The following is a 17,523-nucleotide window of genomic DNA, read 5'->3' on the forward strand; positions in this document are numbered from 1 at the left end:
TGTTGAGGATAGGGCAGGAAGTGGGAGGGGACAGGACCCAGGAGAATGTCCTGGATAAGAGTTGGGGTCCTGCTCAGAGTGTGGACAGCTGATGGACATGGCTCAGGGATCCTCAGGACATGGCCTGCTCCCTCCCAGCACCAAGCCCTCTGGGGGGAGCCCTCAGTGTCCTTGAACAGGGTGGAGGTTGTGGGGGGCTAGTGCTGATGATGATACCTGCAGGGCCTGAGTTGGCTCCAAGCTGCAGGGTCTGGGGGAGCAAGCAGAACAAACATCCTTATGGGGGTTGTGGCAGCGGCGATGGCCTGCTTTGTGGCCTCAGCCTCAGACTGATGGGTTTTACTGGCCGATATGGCCTCTGATAGTCCCCCACAGTGACATTGCATGGGAAATCTGGGAGGGAGGGAGGAGGTGTCTGTTGACCTGGTCGGTAGGTGATTGCGGTGGGGTGTTGTCATCCCCACAATGAGGAAACTGAGGCCGGGATGTCATTGCTGCTGAGGGTGGCTGTGTTCACAGCTCAGACTGGAGGTTCTTCTCTCAGCCCCCGTCCCCGTCGTTTGGAGCAATGTGGGGCGCCCTCCCCACCTGCCTGCTGTTCTTCCCTCAGCTGTCCCAGGATGGAGGCCAGGTGGTGGGGTGAGGGTGGGGGGAATATCTGGGGTCACGTGTCTGGGGGACATGGCCCTGCAAATGGTGTGAACAGCTCTGGGCATGTCCTATAGATGTTCTTGTCAACCACAGCCCCCCACAGTCCCCACTCTGCGGTAAAGACACTGAGAGCCCCCTACAGAGGGCTCTGTGCTTGGGACCTCCATGCTGCATCTACCAGCTGACCAGGCTCTGAGCAGGACCCCAGCTCCTACTGGGATGCTCCTCCAGTGCCGCTACCCTCACCCACCCACTGGGAACCCTGGCCCATTCTCTCCACTTAGTGCCCGTGCTGTCCTGAGATGGAGATGTTAGCTACACTATCTTGTGAAGGCACCAGGCCCACTGAGCTGTGTGGTGTGCAGTGGCCAGTTTACATTCTATGAATTGCACCTCAATTAAAAAAGGGAATGTTTTTACTGGGATTCCACCAAACCCATAAACGAATATGGGATGAATTGACTCCTCCACAAGATTCAGTCTTCTCACCCAGAATATCATGTCTGTCCAAGTGTCCATGCATCTCTTCCCTAGTGCTCGTCTTGCAGGAAGTCCCTAGGTGGGTGACGTCATCAGTAAATTCACTCGGCTGCTAACTGAAAGGCATCTCAGAAGAAAGGCCTGGAGATCTACTTCAGAAAAAATCAGCCACTGAAAACCCTCTGGAGCCCAGTTCTACACTGACACACACGGGGTCACTAGCAGTTGGAGTTCACTCCACAGCAACTGGTTTTCCCACTCTTTACAGTGCTTGTGTATTCCCGACTAAATCCAAGTGCGAACAGTTGATGGTTTGAGGTTGCTGCTTTGATGGGGTCACCCGCTTATCTCCTAGTAGGGCTGCAGCAGAGCCCATTGGTTTCCATGTGTACAGCTGTTCACTGGGGGACCCTTATCACTCCTGACAGGAGCTTGTGGGGGTCTATTGGCTCCTAGGCAGATGGTCACTTTGCAGAGTCAGGACTTAACATCTTCCCTCCCCTAGTTCTCAGTTGGTTTGTTTTTTAAATAATTAAAGAAGCCTGGATGGTCAGACTTCAACTCACAGACTTTGGACATGTTATCAGGAGGGACCAGTCCCTGGAGAAGGACATCATGCTTGGTAAGGTAGAGGGTCAGCAAAAGAGAGGAAGTCCTTAAGCGAGACGTATTGACACAGTGGCTGCAACAATGGGCTCAAACATAATAGCAGTTGTGAGGATAATGCAGGACCAGGCAGTGCTTGGTTCTGTTGTACATTGGGTCTCAAGAGTCAGAACCGACTGGATGGCATCTAACAACAAGAAGCCGGGGGTGGGAATGGGGACCGCTGCTTTGTCCTGAACCCTCAACAGCACCCCTGGTGGGTCTTCTGGAATACCCATGGCTCAATAATGGGTGTCCTGGCCCTGGCCAGGGAGGGCCCTGCCCTGATTCTCCAAGAGCTGGGTCATGAGTGTCAGTTGGAGTTTATCAGACACGAAGGAGCCAGGTGCCCCTCCCTGGATCTTCCATGTAGAGGGCCATATTCATGCCAGCACATGCCATCGCAAGCACGAGTGAGGACAGTTATTCTTAGTGATGCCCAGCTTCAACCTCCTGGGAGGGGCAGGCTGGCTGGGGCCTGGCCCTCACCCCATCTGGCCCTCACCCACCGGCCACCTCCCCAGCCTGGTGCTGGGCATTTTCTGGGCAGCCTGGGTCTGTGGAGCCAAGGGTGGCATCTTCTGGCCTCTCTCCTGGACACCTGTACACTCCGGGTCCCTGAACTTAATCTGCACTTGGCACACAGTGGGGTACCCCACCACTTCTCACCAATGTTTTCAGAGAAGTTGAGTAAGGTACCCAAGGACACACAGCAAGGGCCAGGCTGGGGATGATATCCTGCCCCTCCCAGCTGGGCTGGCCCTCAGCACGCGGGCATGGTGGGGTGGAGGGGGGCAGTCCAGGACCTCGGAGGCACAGGGATCTCCCCACCCCATCCGTGGGCCTCTCTTCCTTCCTGTTTGGGCACCGTTATCTCCTGGCCGGAACCCTTTGCCACAGAGGCCCCCATTAGCTCCGGGAAGTGGCTCACAGCCCACCTGCCTGTTGCTGGGCATCCAGGGCTGGCTCAGCTATTCCAGCCATAAAAGGAGCCAGGCCGGCAGGGCAAAGGGCAGCCTGGGTGTGGCAGGGTCCCTCGGTGGGGGGCATAGGCATAGGGGGACCGGGGCCTGAGAGCCTGCCTCCCACTGGGCCTTGGGCTCCCCCCACCCCCAGTCCCAGCCCAGTGCTCCCTCCTACCTTTATCAGGGTGACACTTTGCCCCCCTGCCCCCTAAACTCCCCCATATCCTCTGCTGTATTGGCTTTGTGTTGCATGTGCCCAGGAGTCCCCTGTCTGGGCCTAGCCAGGCTCTGGGGGTTTGTTTGGGGGACAGAGGTTTCCCTTTGAGCCCTTTTTTTTTTTTTTTTTTAATAATTTTTATTGTGCTTTAAGTGAAAGTTTACAAATCAAGTCAGTCTCTCACACAAAAACCCATATACACCTTGCTACACACTCCCAATTACTCTCCCCCTAATGAGACAGCTGGCTCTCTCCCTCCACTCTCTCTTTTCGTGGCCATTTTGCCAGCTTCTAATGCCCTCCACCCTCTCATGTCCCCTCCAGGCAGGAGATGCCAACATAGTCTCAAGTGTCCACCTGATCCAAGAAGCTCACTCCTCATCAGCATCCTTCTCCAACTCATTGTCCAGTCCAATCCATGTCTGAAGAGTTGGCTTCAGGAATGGTTCCTGTCCTGGGCCAACAGAAGGTCTGGGGGCCATGACCACCGGGGTCCTTCTAGTCTCAGTCAGACCATTAAGTCTGATCTTACGAGAATTTGGGGTCTGCATCCCACTGTTCTCCTGCTCCCTCAGGGGTTCTCTGTTGTGTTCCCTGTCAGGACAGTCATCGGTTGTAGCCAGGCATCATCTAATTCTTTTGGTCTCAGGATAATGTAGTCGCTGGTTCATGTGGCTTGAGCCCTTTGTTTTGTGTCGCAGGGCACAGCCCCCTGCCTCTCCAAATCCACCTGTCTGGGCCCCTTCCAGGCAGAGTCCTAGTCTCCACTGACCCCAGGTCCCAGCTCAGGGCCTGGGGGGAGCTGGGGTCAGGTCTCCCCCAGTCCGCGCACAGGAACCTACCCTCTGGGGGCTGGCCAGGAGGGGAGGGAGAAACTATCATGACTGCGCTAGCACAAGGGTCTTGTGCTCGGAGCAACCCTTTGACCCCAGAACCCTGCTCTCCGTCCACAGCTGAGCAGGGCAGGGGGCCTCACCTGAGGCCGTGGCCAACATGTCGGATCTTCCAAGCCCCTCGGACAGTGAGAACTGAGCCCCTATCCTCAGGGACTGAGGCTCCATGGAAATGGGGGTTCCCATGTCCTCAGTGGTATCTGCCCACCCAACGTGGGGATGACAGCGTGGAGAGTGTCTGGTGCATGCAGACCCTACTCCTTGCTGAGATTCTACAACCCCTTCCTTCCCCCCACCCCCATCGGCTGACCATAGTCCCAAGAAGCCCCAGCCCCGACACCTCCCCCTGAGGTGAACCTGGCATCAGGACAAGGCTGGGCGCAGGTTCTGTGTGGGGAAACGGGGGCCGAGGGGCCCTAGGTGGACAAGACCAGGGGGCCCCAGGCCACCTGTGTCAGGGCAGCTCCTGGTGCATTCAGAGGACCCCCAATCCCTCTGTGAGCTGGGCTGTGGCTCTGACATCCTCAGCCCTGTCCCCCTGGCCAGGTAGCAGCTCTGGCCACTTCAACTCAGGCACAGGGCCTGGGGTGTTGGCTAGCTCATCCAGGCTCTAGGGTCTCTGGACACTTGATCAGGGGTACTGAATGTGAGGGCAGTCAGGGTCCAGGGAGGAAGCAGCAGGTGATGGGGCTAAGGTGGCAGGAAGAGGGGGTGGGAAGGCCCAGCCTGTTTGGGTGGGTTCTGGAGTGTCGGTGGGGGCGCTGCAGGAAAAGGAACATAGAGATGGGTTGGGGGGCAGCCTTGGTGGGTGAGGGTAGATGAAGGCTTCCCACTGCCTGAGCCCGCCCACCATCCATAAACATCTCCCACCTGGAGGCACCCTGGAGTGTGGCCACCCACCCTGCACAGTGGACCCTACTTTGCTCCACAGATATGTTTCCTGTCACCCTGAGGCCACATGGACCTGGACTTTCAGCCACATCCAACTACAGGGCTATGCTATGGGGGTCTGGGGCTCCCCCAGGCTCTTCCTCCATCCTCCCAGCGGATACCAACGGATGTGGCCCCCCATGCACCCTAGATGTTCAGTGTTGACCTGAGGATGAACGAGCCCTTCACTTCACCTGGCTAGGCCCCCACCCTGCCCTCATCACCCTGTCTCCGTGGCATTTGCCACCTCCTGACACCCCTGCAAATCATCCCGTTTCCCGTGCTGGCTGGGGCTCCATGGGCCAGCGTATGGTCCTGGTCCCGCTGCACCCATGGGGCCAGCCCGACATGCGGTAGGTGCTTTGCAATTAACTCTCAGTGCAAAAACGCCTGGACCCAAGTGGTGCCTGACTCAGCCCTTTATAAGCAAAACCTCTGGCTCCATCACAGGCCACACTCCGGGGCCAGTGCCCCAACTGCCCCACAGCCTGGCTCCCCCGTCTCCCCTGCCCGTCCCATCCCATATTTAGCTCTCTGTTCTGTCTGCATAAGGGCAGGCCCCATCTGTCTTCCTCCCGGCCTGACACAGAGTTGGTGCTTCATAAATGCCAGCACAAATCCTTCACTGAATGATGTCTGGCTGCCAGGGGGCCTAGGGGTGATGCCTTTGGGGTAGGGGTGGCAGGGGCTCTGCCTGGCAGCGGCTAGAGCTCAGTGTCTGGCTTGACCAGTTGGCTGAGGAAGGTGATGTAGAAGTCCTCGGGTTCTCCGTAGATGGTACTGTCGTGGTCATGCTGGAACAGACAAACCCAGATGGCGTCAGAGGTGGCCAGCGGCAGCAGCAGGCTCTGGCCCTGCATGAGGCTGCGATCACTGGGCTGCGCATACAGCACAGCCACAGGCTGCCGGGTTCCACCTTATGTATAGGTTAGGTCTCCTTGTGGTTCCAGGTGCGCACGGTGAGGCTCAAGAAGTAAATGCCCGGCTTGGTGCATAGGAAGCGGCCAGCAGACAGGTTGAAGGCATTGTCCAGGTTCACTAGCTCCATGTCGAAGGGCATGACCTGCATGCCATTGGCACTGTGTAGCCTCCCTCAGCAGCCCACCGAGAAGGCTGTGTAGGCACGCTGGCATGGGCTGCCCGGTGGCCCTGCCTGCACCTTCTGGCCCTTTCAGCCCCGGAGGCCCCAGACATCCAGGGGGCCCTCCTCCCCACTCAGCTCAGAGCAGCCTCTGGTACTGAGCTCACCTTTCTCACCTGCAGCGGAAGCCATGGGTCAGGGCTGCTCTGGGCCTCCTGGGGTCCCCGAGCCTCTCCAGGCACCACTGGGCCAGGGGCAAGCGCTCACGGTCAGACTCACTGACCCTGGGGCCCTGCCTGAGACCTTGCCTCTCCAAACTTCAGTGTTCTCACCTGGGAGATGGTGGTGCTAATCCCCCTCCCACGGGCAGTAAGAAGTCACTCCCCAAGGTACTTTCTCTCCTGCGCCCCTGTCCCCGACACTGGCCATTCTGAGGCCTGTAGGGAGGGCAGGACAGCAGAAAGTAGGGCACTGAAAGATGAAGGATCAGAGGGTTGGGAAGTTCTTACCCAGGTCTAACCTAAGTGCTACCTGCTATCCTTTCCAGCCTTCTCCCAAGAAGGATGCTGCTTTGGGGATCTCAGGGCCCCTGGGCCCCCCGACCCTTGGGTGGAGTGGCCAAGGGGTCATTCAGGCCAGTTGGGATAGACAGCAGCCTCTCCCAGGCCACCTTAGTCCCTGCTGGGCAGAGGCGGTAGTGATGGGGGGCTGACTGCCTTTACTCCAGCTGCTCCAGAGTAAAGGGGCACTGCCAGGGCTATAGCTCTTAACCACTGTGCCACCAGGGCTCCACTTCCCAGCCAAGCCCAGCCCAAATCAGGGCCCCCAGGTGTGGGGCCCCTAGAGCTGCTTCACCCTGCCCTCCACACCCCCAGCCCTGTCGCCTCCTCAGCAGGGCGGGACCACAGCCCCCCATGCACACCCACCTTTGAGGATGGTGATGTGGATGGTGGGCCACACATGGGGCAGCTGCCCCCACTCGTCAGCCCCTCTCCTTAGGGCATACAGGCCAGGGTAGGTGGCTGGGGGCCAGGAGAGGAGTCAACATTGGACACATGGCCTCCTGTGCAGCCCCAGACCTGGCCAGGCCCCCAAGGGCAGTGCCAGCACCAGGAGCACAAGGACAGGGGCTGCCATCTCAGAAGGAGCCTGAGGGGGGGTAGAGGAGGGGGAAGAGGGAGGGTAGAAAGGAGAGAGAGGGGGGAGGGGTAGAATGGGGAAGGTGAGGGAGGAGGCATGGGGGAGGAGAGAAGAGGTAGAAGGTTAAAAAAAAAAGGAAGGTAAGGGATGGGAAAAAAGGAGGGAGGAGGAGGGAAGGGAGGGGTCTGAGAATGAGATGCCCTCCTGCAGCACCCAGCCTGCACAGCCCCAGGCTGTGCCCTGCCTGGTCTGGGGAGACAGAAGGGACCAGTGAGCCCCATCTGGGTATGCGTGGCCTGTGCCCTTAAGGGGCCATGGTGGTCTAGGCCCAAGGCCCCGCCCTGCCTGCAGCTTTGCTGCCTCTCACCCTGTAGGGTCTGGTAGAGCAGAGATCCCCAAGCCCAGCCTGCCCAGGGTGGCTGCGGAGACCCCTTCCACCCATTACCGTCCTCCCAGGGCAGTGCTGCCACGGCTGGCCATCTCCCCTCCTCTGCCCAGAACCCCTGAAAAAGCCCTTTCATGCCACCCAGTGCTCGAGGCTTCCCGCAGGCCATCCATGACCAACAGATGGGGCCAGCCACGCAGAGCTCAGGGACTAGGCAGCATCTGCAGGCCCCGTGGGTGCCCTGCCTGCTCTCTGACGCCTGCTGGTGGGGTCTGCCCGGCTCTGCCCAGGGCCCAGGGTCCCTCCCCAATGCCCAGGGGCTGCCTCAGGCCCAGACCTCTGTGCCCAGAGCATGAGTTTGGGGCCCTAGGGCATCTCTGGGACAGGCAGGGCTAGGGATGGCACTGGCACCTGGTAGCTCTCCTCCTAGTCAGTGGAAACCGAGCCTGCTGCCCAGTTTGGGGTGTGGCAACTCAGGAAAGCTGGGGAGGTGGAAGCCTTAGGGGAGGGAGCTAGAGACCAAGGTCCAAGGATGGGGACTGGGGCAGACCAGGGCCACATGCCTGTGCCAGCTTGGCGCCTCACCCACCTGGTGAACAGAAGGTCCTCTCCTCTCCGGGTCCAGCTCCTCAGTCCAGCGTGGCCTCGCCCCTCCATGTGGAAGACAAAGTAGGGTCAAGTGTGGGAGCAGAGGACCAGAGGTAGCCCTGCCAGTCAGTGCTGCGGGGGGACTGTGCAGGCCAGAGCCAGACAACTCCTTGCCACCAGGCGATGGCAGCACACACCAGGGCCATGGCCGCTGCACTGCCTGTAGCCATCTCGGCACAGATTCCAACCAAGTGCCACTTAGTGCCTGCTGCCTGCTCGGGAGATGGCCCTGGCTGCCACTGCTCAGTGCCCCTACAGCTCCAGGACCAGGGCAGGGGTGGAGGACAGAGGTGCTCTGTGACCCCGCGATTGCCTCTGGGGTCTGTGGAGAGGCATGGAGGGAAACTGGCATGCCCACCTCAGGCCCTCAGAGGGCTCCAGGGGCCAGCAGAATCTGCTGTCCAGCAGCTCTGCCCAAGAGCCCCTAACCCTTGTGGTTACCAGGCCCGGATGGTTAGTCACATCTCTCAGTGGCAGTAACACCATACCACCTCCAAATGTCCCCCAAGGTTTTGCAGCAGCTTAAGGAGGGCCAGATGGACTCCTGGGGCTCACAGAGTCAGAGAGATGAACACCAAGGTTCTCCCACCACCTGGCTCTGAGCCTTCGTTTCCCTCCTGTGAAAGGGCATTTGCGGACCCCTTGAGAGTGGCTGGGAGGGAAGACCTCATTGCTGTAACGGACAGAAGCCCAAAAGAGGTAAAATATGCCAGGTGCTCAAGCGACGCCCAGCTGAGACCTGGGAAGCCTGGAGCCAGGTTCGGCCTCTGGTGGGGCAGAATAAGGGGGCATAGCCAGCCAGCTGGAGTTGGGGTGCTGCTTCACTGTCCTGACCCCCTGCCCAGCCCCTAGGCAGCTAACGCCCCAGGGAGAGGCTGCCTCAGAGAATCCACTAGGCCTGGGGGCAAATCTCCCTGGGAAGCCCCTGCCATGGAGCCACCTGGGCACACCCTTCCCTCTCAGGGTCTAGTATAAGGGGGTGGTATTCCCAGCCCCCAGGGAATGTAGGATGGTTATGAACATCTGCGCCCATCGCTGGGGACTGTACCAGAGCCCCTGCCTGAGCACTTAGCCCATCAGCCCACTGCCCTTGGGCTGGGAGGCTTGGGTGCAGACAGGAGGCTGCGTGCTCTGCCATGGTGATAATGGCGGGGATTGAGTGGCAGAGGCATGAAGGAGTGATTATCTCCAAGCTTTTAATGGACGCTTTCCTAAAAGAGTCCTGTTGATGAGCTGCTGCTGCAGAGAGGGCCAGTGGTCCTGGGAGCTCACCAGAGTGGGGGCGGGCACAGCAGGGGACCTCACTGCCACCCCCTTCCAGGCCATGTCTAGCCCTCCTCCATTCCCCTCTGCTGTGCCTGATGTTGGGGCGGATGGCACACTGCTGCCGAGCTGTGGAGAGGGCAAGAGGTGGGGGTGAAAGCTGGGGCCTCCACCCCCCACCCCACCCCATGACTCACCCCTTGGATGGAGGGGGATGGGTGCAAGGGGAGAGGATTTGTAAAGGGCAGGGACCTGGACGAGGAACCTGGCTGCCTGTGGTGACAGAGGTCTGGGATAGGAGGGCAGGGAAATGGGTATGGACCATATCCCGAGTGGGTCCTGTGCCCCTGGTCCTGGTGTCCTTGAGGCCATCATAGATGTGACAGTAACTGGCCCAAAGCCCCTGGGGGTCCTGATCCCGCCAGGAGGGAGGCTCGGCCGCAGTTCTGTGTGTTGAAACCTCTCTGCCCCTTGTCACCAGCTCCCTGTCACCTCTCTTTAACAAAGGAGAGCACCAGTCTCAAGTAAAATTTTAATGACACGGCAAGTGCAGGCTCTGCCACTCCTATCACATGTGCTGACACAGAAAGGACCGAAGCTCTGTCCTGGGGTGTCAGCCCCAAGGTGCAGCAGCTCAGGGAGCCCTGGGCCGAGAGAAGGGTGTGGGGGGCAGTGCTGGGGTAGGCAGGGACTAGCCTGTGTGCTCATGGGGAGCAGCTCCCTTGGGGCCTCTAGATCTAAGCTGCCCCACCTGGGTGGTCACTGGGGCTGGGGACAAAAGGCTTGTCCCCTTCTCCGTCCCTCTCTCCTCCCCCTCCTCCTGCCAGGAGAGAGGGGCCACCTGGTGGATACATCCGACAGTCCCAGGAGTCCAGCGAGCAGAGGGGCTTGGCTGTGGCAATAAGGTGAGAGGCCAGGCGTCCACGCTGGAGAGGTGGGGCTAGGAGTCAGTCCTTGGGAGAGGCCAAGGTACTGGAGGCAGCTGGGGCAACTGGTCAAAGGTGGGGTGGCCCTCTCCATCTGACTCCATCCAGCATGTCCAGCTGGGCCCAAATGGGCACTGACTGGGAGGTGCCTCTCCCCTGACCTTCCCCCATCAGCAGCAATTTCTGCTCAGCACCCACTCCACAGCCCCCTCGCTGGCCCTGAGCCACTCAGCACAGCTGCCCACCCCAGGGTATGGGGTTTGTGTGTGGCCCATATGGGTGGGTGGGTGAGAGCGGCTGGGCCTGGGCCTTGCACCTCTCTACCCTCCCTACTTGGCTACCATGGGGGCAGCATGATGTTGGGTAGGGGAGACAAGGCCAGGACAAGAAGTCCCCTGGGCCTGGGTCTCCAGAAATGGCTCCCCACCCACCCACTCCCTGGGGCATGATCAAACTGTCTTCCTGGGTCCCATGTTGGGGATCTGAGGAAAACAGCATGTACCCCCAGCTGATATGCCTGTCTGAGCTGTGGGGAGCCTGGGCATCCATGTCTCTGGCATTGAGAGCTAACTGAGCTGGGGAGGGGCACCCACCCTGGGGAACAGAGATGGGGTGCTGTCATGGGGGGCATTGCTTTCTGTGTGGCCCAACGGAGGGGACTGCTGTTGGAGGCCCAGCCCAAACAATCCCCTTCTGTCAGACTTCCTCAGAACAGAAGGGATTTGGGGTGGAGTGAGTGCCCTGTCCTGAGAGATGGGCAAGCTTAGGAGTGCAGTGGAGGAAGGAGGGGGATGACGCGGGGATCCTGAAGGACTTCCTGAGGCCCTGAGAGTGCTGGGGGAGGACATAGAGGAGCCAGCACTCGCAGGTACCCCCGGCTCTGGGCTGGACACCCCGTGAGTGGCCACAGGTGGGGCTGTGCTATGGGGGGAGTGCCTGTCCTCACTTGGGCTCATCATGTGCTCTGAGGCACAAGGACACCTGGCCTCCCACGGGGGGACAATGGGGTCCACAGGCAAAGCTGGAGATCCTGGCTGCACAGGGGCTGAACACCTGCCCAGGTAGAAGGTGTCCAGAGACTCCACCCTGAGCTAGCCTCCATGTGTAAAAGCTAATGTGCTCTTTATTCAGGGTAGAGGGGATGAATGCTCGTCCTTGCACCCCTCCCCAGCTGGTCACTGGTAGCCGGCCAGCCGGAGCACAGTGGGGTAGTGGGCACGGTGGGCCATGCACTTCTGGCGGTCGATGAAGAGGCTGTTGGTCTTGATGGCGATGTCCTTCTCCAGGCTCATGCGTGTGTCCTCCAGGTTGCTCAGCGACTGCTCTGCTTCCAGAAGCTTCTCCTTGAGTACTGTGAGGGACATGTTCAGCTCCTCCACCTCACTTACCAGCCTGCAGTGGTAGAAGAGGGGAGGTGTGAGCTGGGGTTCAGGAGGGGGACAATGGGCACCAGGATGCCTGACCTTCTGGGCTGGGAGGGGTGAGACCCAAGGTTCAAATGTTGGGAACCCAGATGGGGTGGCCCTGGCCAAAATGCTCAGCAAAAAAATACTCCAAGAGCCCCAAAGGGAAGCCCACTAGAAGCACCAGGGAAACTAGGCTGAGGCCATGGTGCCACACTCAGCCCAAAGGCACATGCTAGTGTGGTGGAACCCCTTAGGACAGGGCATCAATTAAGAGGGTCATATTTCTGGAGCCTGAGCAAAGACGGTGAGCCTCTGTCTACACGTCTATATGGGAGCCATGTTCAACAGTGTCACCTTGTGGCCATGAATAGTAATGGCAGTGGTGTGCTGACCAGCTTTTCAGTTCTAAAATTGGGAAACAGGGCTGACTGACTCCTTTGAACCACGTGAGGCCCCCAGTTTCTTGAACAAACTGAGGGGCTGGGATGGAGGAGTACTCAAGAGGGAAATACTTCTGTTTAGAAGGGCAATTGGGCACTCGATAAATTAGAAAAATAAAAGGCAGGATCCCATCTATGCCTCAAGCCGGGTCACACCCATCACATTAGACATGTGAATGGTATCCAGCGAGGCAGGGGTTGGACAGAATGGCCCCGCCCTGGCCTCTCTGCTCAGGCAGCTGTGCCTCTGAACCCCTCACTGGGAAGATGGGGGCTCCTCCTGGGTTAGGCCCCATGAGGTGGAGTGAGAACATGTGTGTTGTGCCATTGTGTCCCCGGCAATTGGGGCCCTGATACTCTTAGCTCTCCCCCACTCCACCCCCCATGCACAGTGTTTGGCTGCGTGGGGGTGGGAGCGTGTTTGTGCTTATGTGTGTATGAGGCGTGCATGTGTGGCGGTACCACTGTTTTTTCTCTAAATGTCTGCAGTGTGCGGTGTGTCAGGGAGTTCATGGGAGCTCCAGAGAGTGACGGAGGCCAGGGAGGCAAGGATGGGGCCTTGCTGGTGAGATGTGCCTGCCCCTGGACTGTTGGGAGGCAGTGGCTGCAATGGTCAGGGCACCTGAACTGGGCAGCATCACGGCACAGCTCCACGTTGGGCCGGTGTGAACGCTGGTAAAGGCGAGTCTGAGCCACCTTCAGGGGCACCTCCTTGTCCTTGATGGCCTGCTTCAGGGCCGCAATGTTGTGCTCCTGGTCTGTGATCTCCCGAAGCGTCTGGGTCAGGACCGAGCCTGTGAGCCCTGCAGCCCAGGACAGGGCTGGGTGGGGACTGGCGTCTCCCCACCTGTGCCCCAGCATTGGGATATGTGGGCAGATCCTCCCTCCGTCCCAGGCTGGAAGACCCTGAGCCCTGGGACTGTGTCCAGCAGTCAGCCTGCCTACTGGCCCAAGCAAGGCATAGTGGAAGGAAGAGTGGCATGGTCATCTCAGGTCCCAGAGGGCTCCCAGGGCCAGCGGAGCCTGCTGTCCAGCAGCTCTGCCCAAGAGCCCCAACCCTGGTGGTCACCAGGCTCCTGCTGGTTAGTCACATCTACCAGTGGCAGTAACAGCAAACCACACCAAATGTCCCTGAAGTTTTGCACTAGCTTAAGGAGCATCAGGGAGGTATGGGGGCGGAGCTAGATCATGACTACGAGAAGAGTGGCCAGGGCTGCAGCCAGGGAGCAAGAAGCCTGGTCTCTGCGGCCACTGTCTATCAGGCCCCACACCCTGGAAGGCCTAGGCTTGGTTTGGGTGATGTGGGTGTGGCCTGGTCGTGGACGGGCGGGGTTTGTCGTGATCTGGGCGTGGCCTGGGCAGGTCGGGCGGGGCGGCCCCACCTTGCACAGGTGGTGTTCCAGCTTGTGGCTTGCGTCCTCCAGCTCCTCGCAGCGACGCCCAAAGGCCAGGTTCACAGCGTCGCACTGCAGCCGCAGGTCCTCGGACATGTCCCGCAGGATGCAGTCGATGAGCTGCCGCAGGTTGGCTGAGGCCAGGCGCTCACGCTCAGCGTGGTACAGGTTGTCCCTGCTGAACTTGGCCCACGTCTCGGGCGTGGAGTCGCTGCCGGGAAGGGGACGGCAGGCTCCGCGGTCGGTGGGACACGCCTACCAACGGCTCCAGGCCCCCCCAGGCCCTCCCCAGAGCTCCACCAGCCTCGGCGACCCTGTACCGCCGCGCACTCGGACCCCCACGAACCCAAGGCCCCCGCGCCGCGCTTCCAGGAAACCCGGCGCCCTGGCGAACCCGTGCCCCTATGCACACTCTGCGTTCCCCGTGGCCCGTCGCGCTTCTGTGACCCCCGCGAGCCCCCGTACAAACCGCCTCTCTCGCTACCCTGTGCCCCGAGTACCGCCCCTGCGCACACCCCAGTACACACTGCCCCAGGCAGTCCCCGTGCCCCAACCCACGCACGAATCGCCTCCCCTGCAGCCCCCCACAGGCTCCCTTTGCAGGCGCCCCCATGTACCCCGCATACGCCACGCCCCAATGCACCCCCCGCAGACGCCCTCCAAGAGCCCGACCAAGCGACTGCCCAGGGCCGCCGCGGTGGGCGGGGACCGCGCGCCCTCTGCCGGCTGCTTCCGGAACTGCATCCCCAGCCAGTCCTGCGTCCTGAACGGTGCTCCCTCCCTTGGGCAGGGGGTCCTGTTCCCTTCCGCGTCCCCAGAGCTGTACAAGGTACCTGGGCGGTAAGGGCTGTACAAGGGACCTGGTTGGTGAGGGCCTTGGGGCCAGAGGGGCTGCGGGAGGACGGCCTAGAGAGCACACCCCGCCCACGCAGGGGGAGCGGGCAGACCGCGTTCCTGGCCAGGCATGGCTGAGCCAGGGAGCCCATGTCCAGGTGAGCGCAGGTCCCCTTCCCGCCGCGGGCCCGGGCCTACCTCTCTTCCAGCCGGGCCGAGTGCAGGTGGAACTGCACGTCGGTGCTCTGGTTGTGGTAGCGGGAGCAAGTCTCGTCGATGTTGTAGGCCTCCACCTTGTCAGACCAGTCCATCTCACAAGTCTCTTTGTGCTTCCGGTTCAGCCTGGAGGGTGGAGGCGGGACTTTGTGCCGTGCGGGGACAGGCACCCCAGTCCAGGGCTACTGGGCACCCTCATTCTGGGACCACTGGGCACCCCATCCCAGGACCACTGAGCACTTCCCATCTTGGGATGCAGGGCACTGCATCCCGGGACTACTGGGCACCCCATCCCAGAGCCACTGGGACCCTTGAGGTTGCAGGCCTGGCCCCAGTTCTCAGCTTCAGGGTGGCTTAGAGCACAGTTTCTGTTGCCCAGTTCAGGACCCACAGCCTCTGGGGCCCACACCTGGTCAGCAGCCTCTGGGGTGTGCCAAGCCTGGCCCCTGGACACTCAGGCCTCATAGGCCTGGCTGGAACCTACCACCAGCCTGCTTGTTGCCCTCCCCTCCCAGCCCTGTGCTCCTGGCTGTGTGGCCTGGGGCAACTCCCCTGCCCTCTCTGAGCCCCAGGGCCATCCAGTGGGCCAGGGGTTATCCTGAGGGGAGCCTGGACGTGGGTGGGCACCCACTGGATCTGGTTCACAGCTTGCATGATAGTCCTTTTCAGGAGCTCCTGAATGTTCCGGATGAGCTCAGCCTCCTGTGGGGGGGGGGGTTGGAGAAGACCCACCTGAGCTCCAGGCCCTGCCGACATTGGCTTAGCAGGCTTCCTGGGGGTGGGAGGGCCCGGCCTGAGAACCCATGGTGGCAGAGCTGGTGTGGCCCTCGTCAATCATTTTGCTGCCCATGGTCAGCTCCTCAAACACTGGGGCAACAGGGTGTGCTGGGGGCACATGGGATGGGGTGGGCCAGGTATCCACCTTGTCCTTTTTCCTGGAAAGTGGGAATATAGGCCTGTCTCTTTCTCATTAATTCTGGGCTTTTAAAATGATTACTAATGCACTGTAAGAGGGTCGTTTTTTCCAAAGGCTTCTTCTAGGCGCTGCTGAGATGGTCCACCCAGAGGTGGTTCCCATGTGCCCGGGACTCAGCACCCCCTCCATGGCTCTGGTGGTCCTCACTGTGGTTTGTCCACTGAGCTGAAGGCCACCTGCCCTCCCATTGGCCCCCGACCCCTGGGAACTAGATGTCTCCCTGTGCCGGACCCTCAGGGCTCCTTGCCAAGAAAGGCTTTGCCGCCCCAAGAATCTGAGGGGAAACCCATGTTTCTTTCTGGCACATTGATAGTTTGTTTTCCGTGTTGGACCCTCCTCTCTGGTGATGTGAAGTTTCTCCTTGTTATGTGCTAGGCACTAGTTGCGTGTGGGTCTAGCTCTACTTTGCCTCTTTGTGGGTCTGGCTTCAGGTCTTGCATCATGCGTACAGTTTTAATTACTGGTTGGCGGTGGGTGGAGTGTGGGCTGGAGTGGGGCCTGGAGGTCCAGGCAGAGGAATATGCGGAGCCTGAAGCCACCGCGAGGGTGCCCGGCTCAAGCTGGTGGCACTGAAGGGGACGACATGCCCCCCTCTGCCCCCCTGCCACCGCAGGTGCCTGCATCCCGGGGTCTGCGTGCGCAGCACCTTCAGCAGCTCCATCTCCACATAGTCGCGAACGAGGTCGGGGTGTTGGCGGCGCTCACGGCACTGCAGGTTGTCGATGGCAATGGAGTAGGGCAGGGCCGTGGCGTCGAGGGCGCGCTCCAGCCTCAGCTTCTGCGCCAGCAGCAGGTCGGTCTCCGCCAGCAGCTCCTCGATCTGGCGCTGCAGCTCAGACTTCCAGCCGTGGGTGTCCTGCAACCGCTCGCCCACCCTGCGCGTGCTGTCCTCCTGCGTGCGCTGCGCCAGCGCCTCCGTGTCAGCGGCCAGCTGCTGGCTTTCGTGGATCTGCCGCTCAGATTGGTCGCGGTCGGCGAAGGCCTGGTGGTAGCGTGCATAGCAGTTCTGGAACCACTCGTCCACCAGGTACTTGGAGGTGCGGAAGCTGGCAGTAGCCAGGCCCGCAGACGTGTAGGGGCCAGTGTTGCGCGCCACGTCGTACACCTTCCGCGGCAGCTCGCACACTTGCACGGTCTGCGGCGCCGGCTTCTGGGTTAGGAGCACATCCGACTGCGCCATGGTGCGGCCGCCGGTCCCCCGGGCTCAGCCGGGCAGCGAGGGAGCGAGGGGACCCGGGCTGTCGGCCAGGCAGAGCGTCCCACTCGGCCCAGAGCAAGACGCGGCTCCCGGTCGCCCCGGCAACGCCGTACACAGGGAGCTTTCCGGTTAATAGTCAACGGGGATGCCCCGCCCCCAGAACGGCCTTCTTAAAGGGCCAGGCTCCCAGACCCGCCCGGGCCTCAGAAACCTCAGCCAAGGGGTCACGCCCCCTGGAGGACCCTCGGGCCAGGCGGGGCCATTCCCCGGGGCCGCCCTCTGTGTCTTCAGTGGAAACACCCGGGGACATGGGATGGGGGTTGGGTTTGTCCTTCTGCCTGCCGCCCTCTCTCCTTCATTCATTCGTTCACCCATTCATTCATTCCTGGGCTTGTTCTCCTGGCCTAGTCCTGCTCTTGGCTCTGGCTCAGCCGTGGGCAGGAGAGATGCAGGCACTCCCCCCACAGCCCATCCGGGTGGGCCCTGGCGGTGACGACGTTATTCCTAGAACAGCAGCCCTAGACGTGGACCGTCTCTCCACCCTGCGTCTCTCCAACGCCAGCCCTGTCATCACACTGCGATCCTGAGGCAACAGCCAGGCCATCGCTCTGTCCTTGCTGGTGCCCACTCTGGGGAGGAGAAGGGAAGGCCGGTGACGAGCCAGAGCTGACGCGCCAGCACCTGGCTGGGAGGGACAGGGCCTCCCTCAGCTGTGGCTGCCCCACCCAACACCCCAGAGCCCCCGTGCTTCTTCTGCCTCTACCCTGCCAGCCTCATCCGGAGGCTTCCCATGAGGCTCCTAGGTCGCTGACATCTCATGCTTCTCCTTCCATGC

General features: G+C 60.7%; 2 protein-coding genes across 2 annotated transcripts; both read right to left on the reverse strand.

Annotated features, from left to right (window-relative positions):
* Positions 1–5,485: 5,485 nt before the first annotated feature.
* Positions 5,486–6,999, reverse strand: C1QTNF8 (C1q and TNF related 8). The gene is given in 3 exon segments (XM_010597513.1): positions 5,486–5,694; positions 5,697–6,038; positions 6,789–6,999. Coding segments are annotated over 3 exon segments (762 nt in total).
* Positions 7,000–11,350: 4,351 nt separating this feature from the next.
* Positions 11,351–16,670, reverse strand: TEKT4 (tektin 4). Its single transcript, XM_003417696.2, has 6 exons — positions 16,137–16,670; positions 15,146–15,216; positions 14,497–14,640; positions 13,453–13,675; positions 12,693–12,847; positions 11,351–11,616 (listed from the first exon to the last, which is right to left on the reverse strand). The coding sequence occupies exons 1-6, from the start codon at positions 16,668–16,670 to the stop codon at positions 11,400–11,402; spliced, it is 1,344 nt and encodes a 447-aa protein (XP_003417744.1). The 3' UTR covers positions 11,351–11,399.
* Between the last annotated feature and the right edge of the window lie 853 nt (positions 16,671–17,523).

Source organism: Loxodonta africana, chromosome 12 (assembly GCF_030014295.1).
Source record: "Loxodonta africana isolate mLoxAfr1 chromosome 12, mLoxAfr1.hap2, whole genome shotgun sequence".
In the NCBI taxonomy this organism is placed as follows: Eukaryota; Metazoa; Chordata; class Mammalia; order Proboscidea; family Elephantidae; genus Loxodonta; species Loxodonta africana.

Bases quoted from the DNA above. Each gene is read 5' to 3' on its own strand.
- TEKT4 (XM_003417696.2), bottom strand. From the start codon at position 16,670: ATGGCGCAGTCGGATGTGCTCCTAACCCAGAAGCCGGCGCCGCAGACC. The intron at 12,848-13,452 runs GTGGGGCCGCCC...GTCCTGACCCAG, and splicing joins TGGAACACCACCTGTGCAAG to ACGCTTCGGGAGATCACAGA. The intron at 11,617-12,692 runs GTGCCCTGACCA...CTACCACTGCAG, and splicing joins CGTGATGCTGCCCAGTTCAG to GCTGGTAAGTGAGGTGGAGG.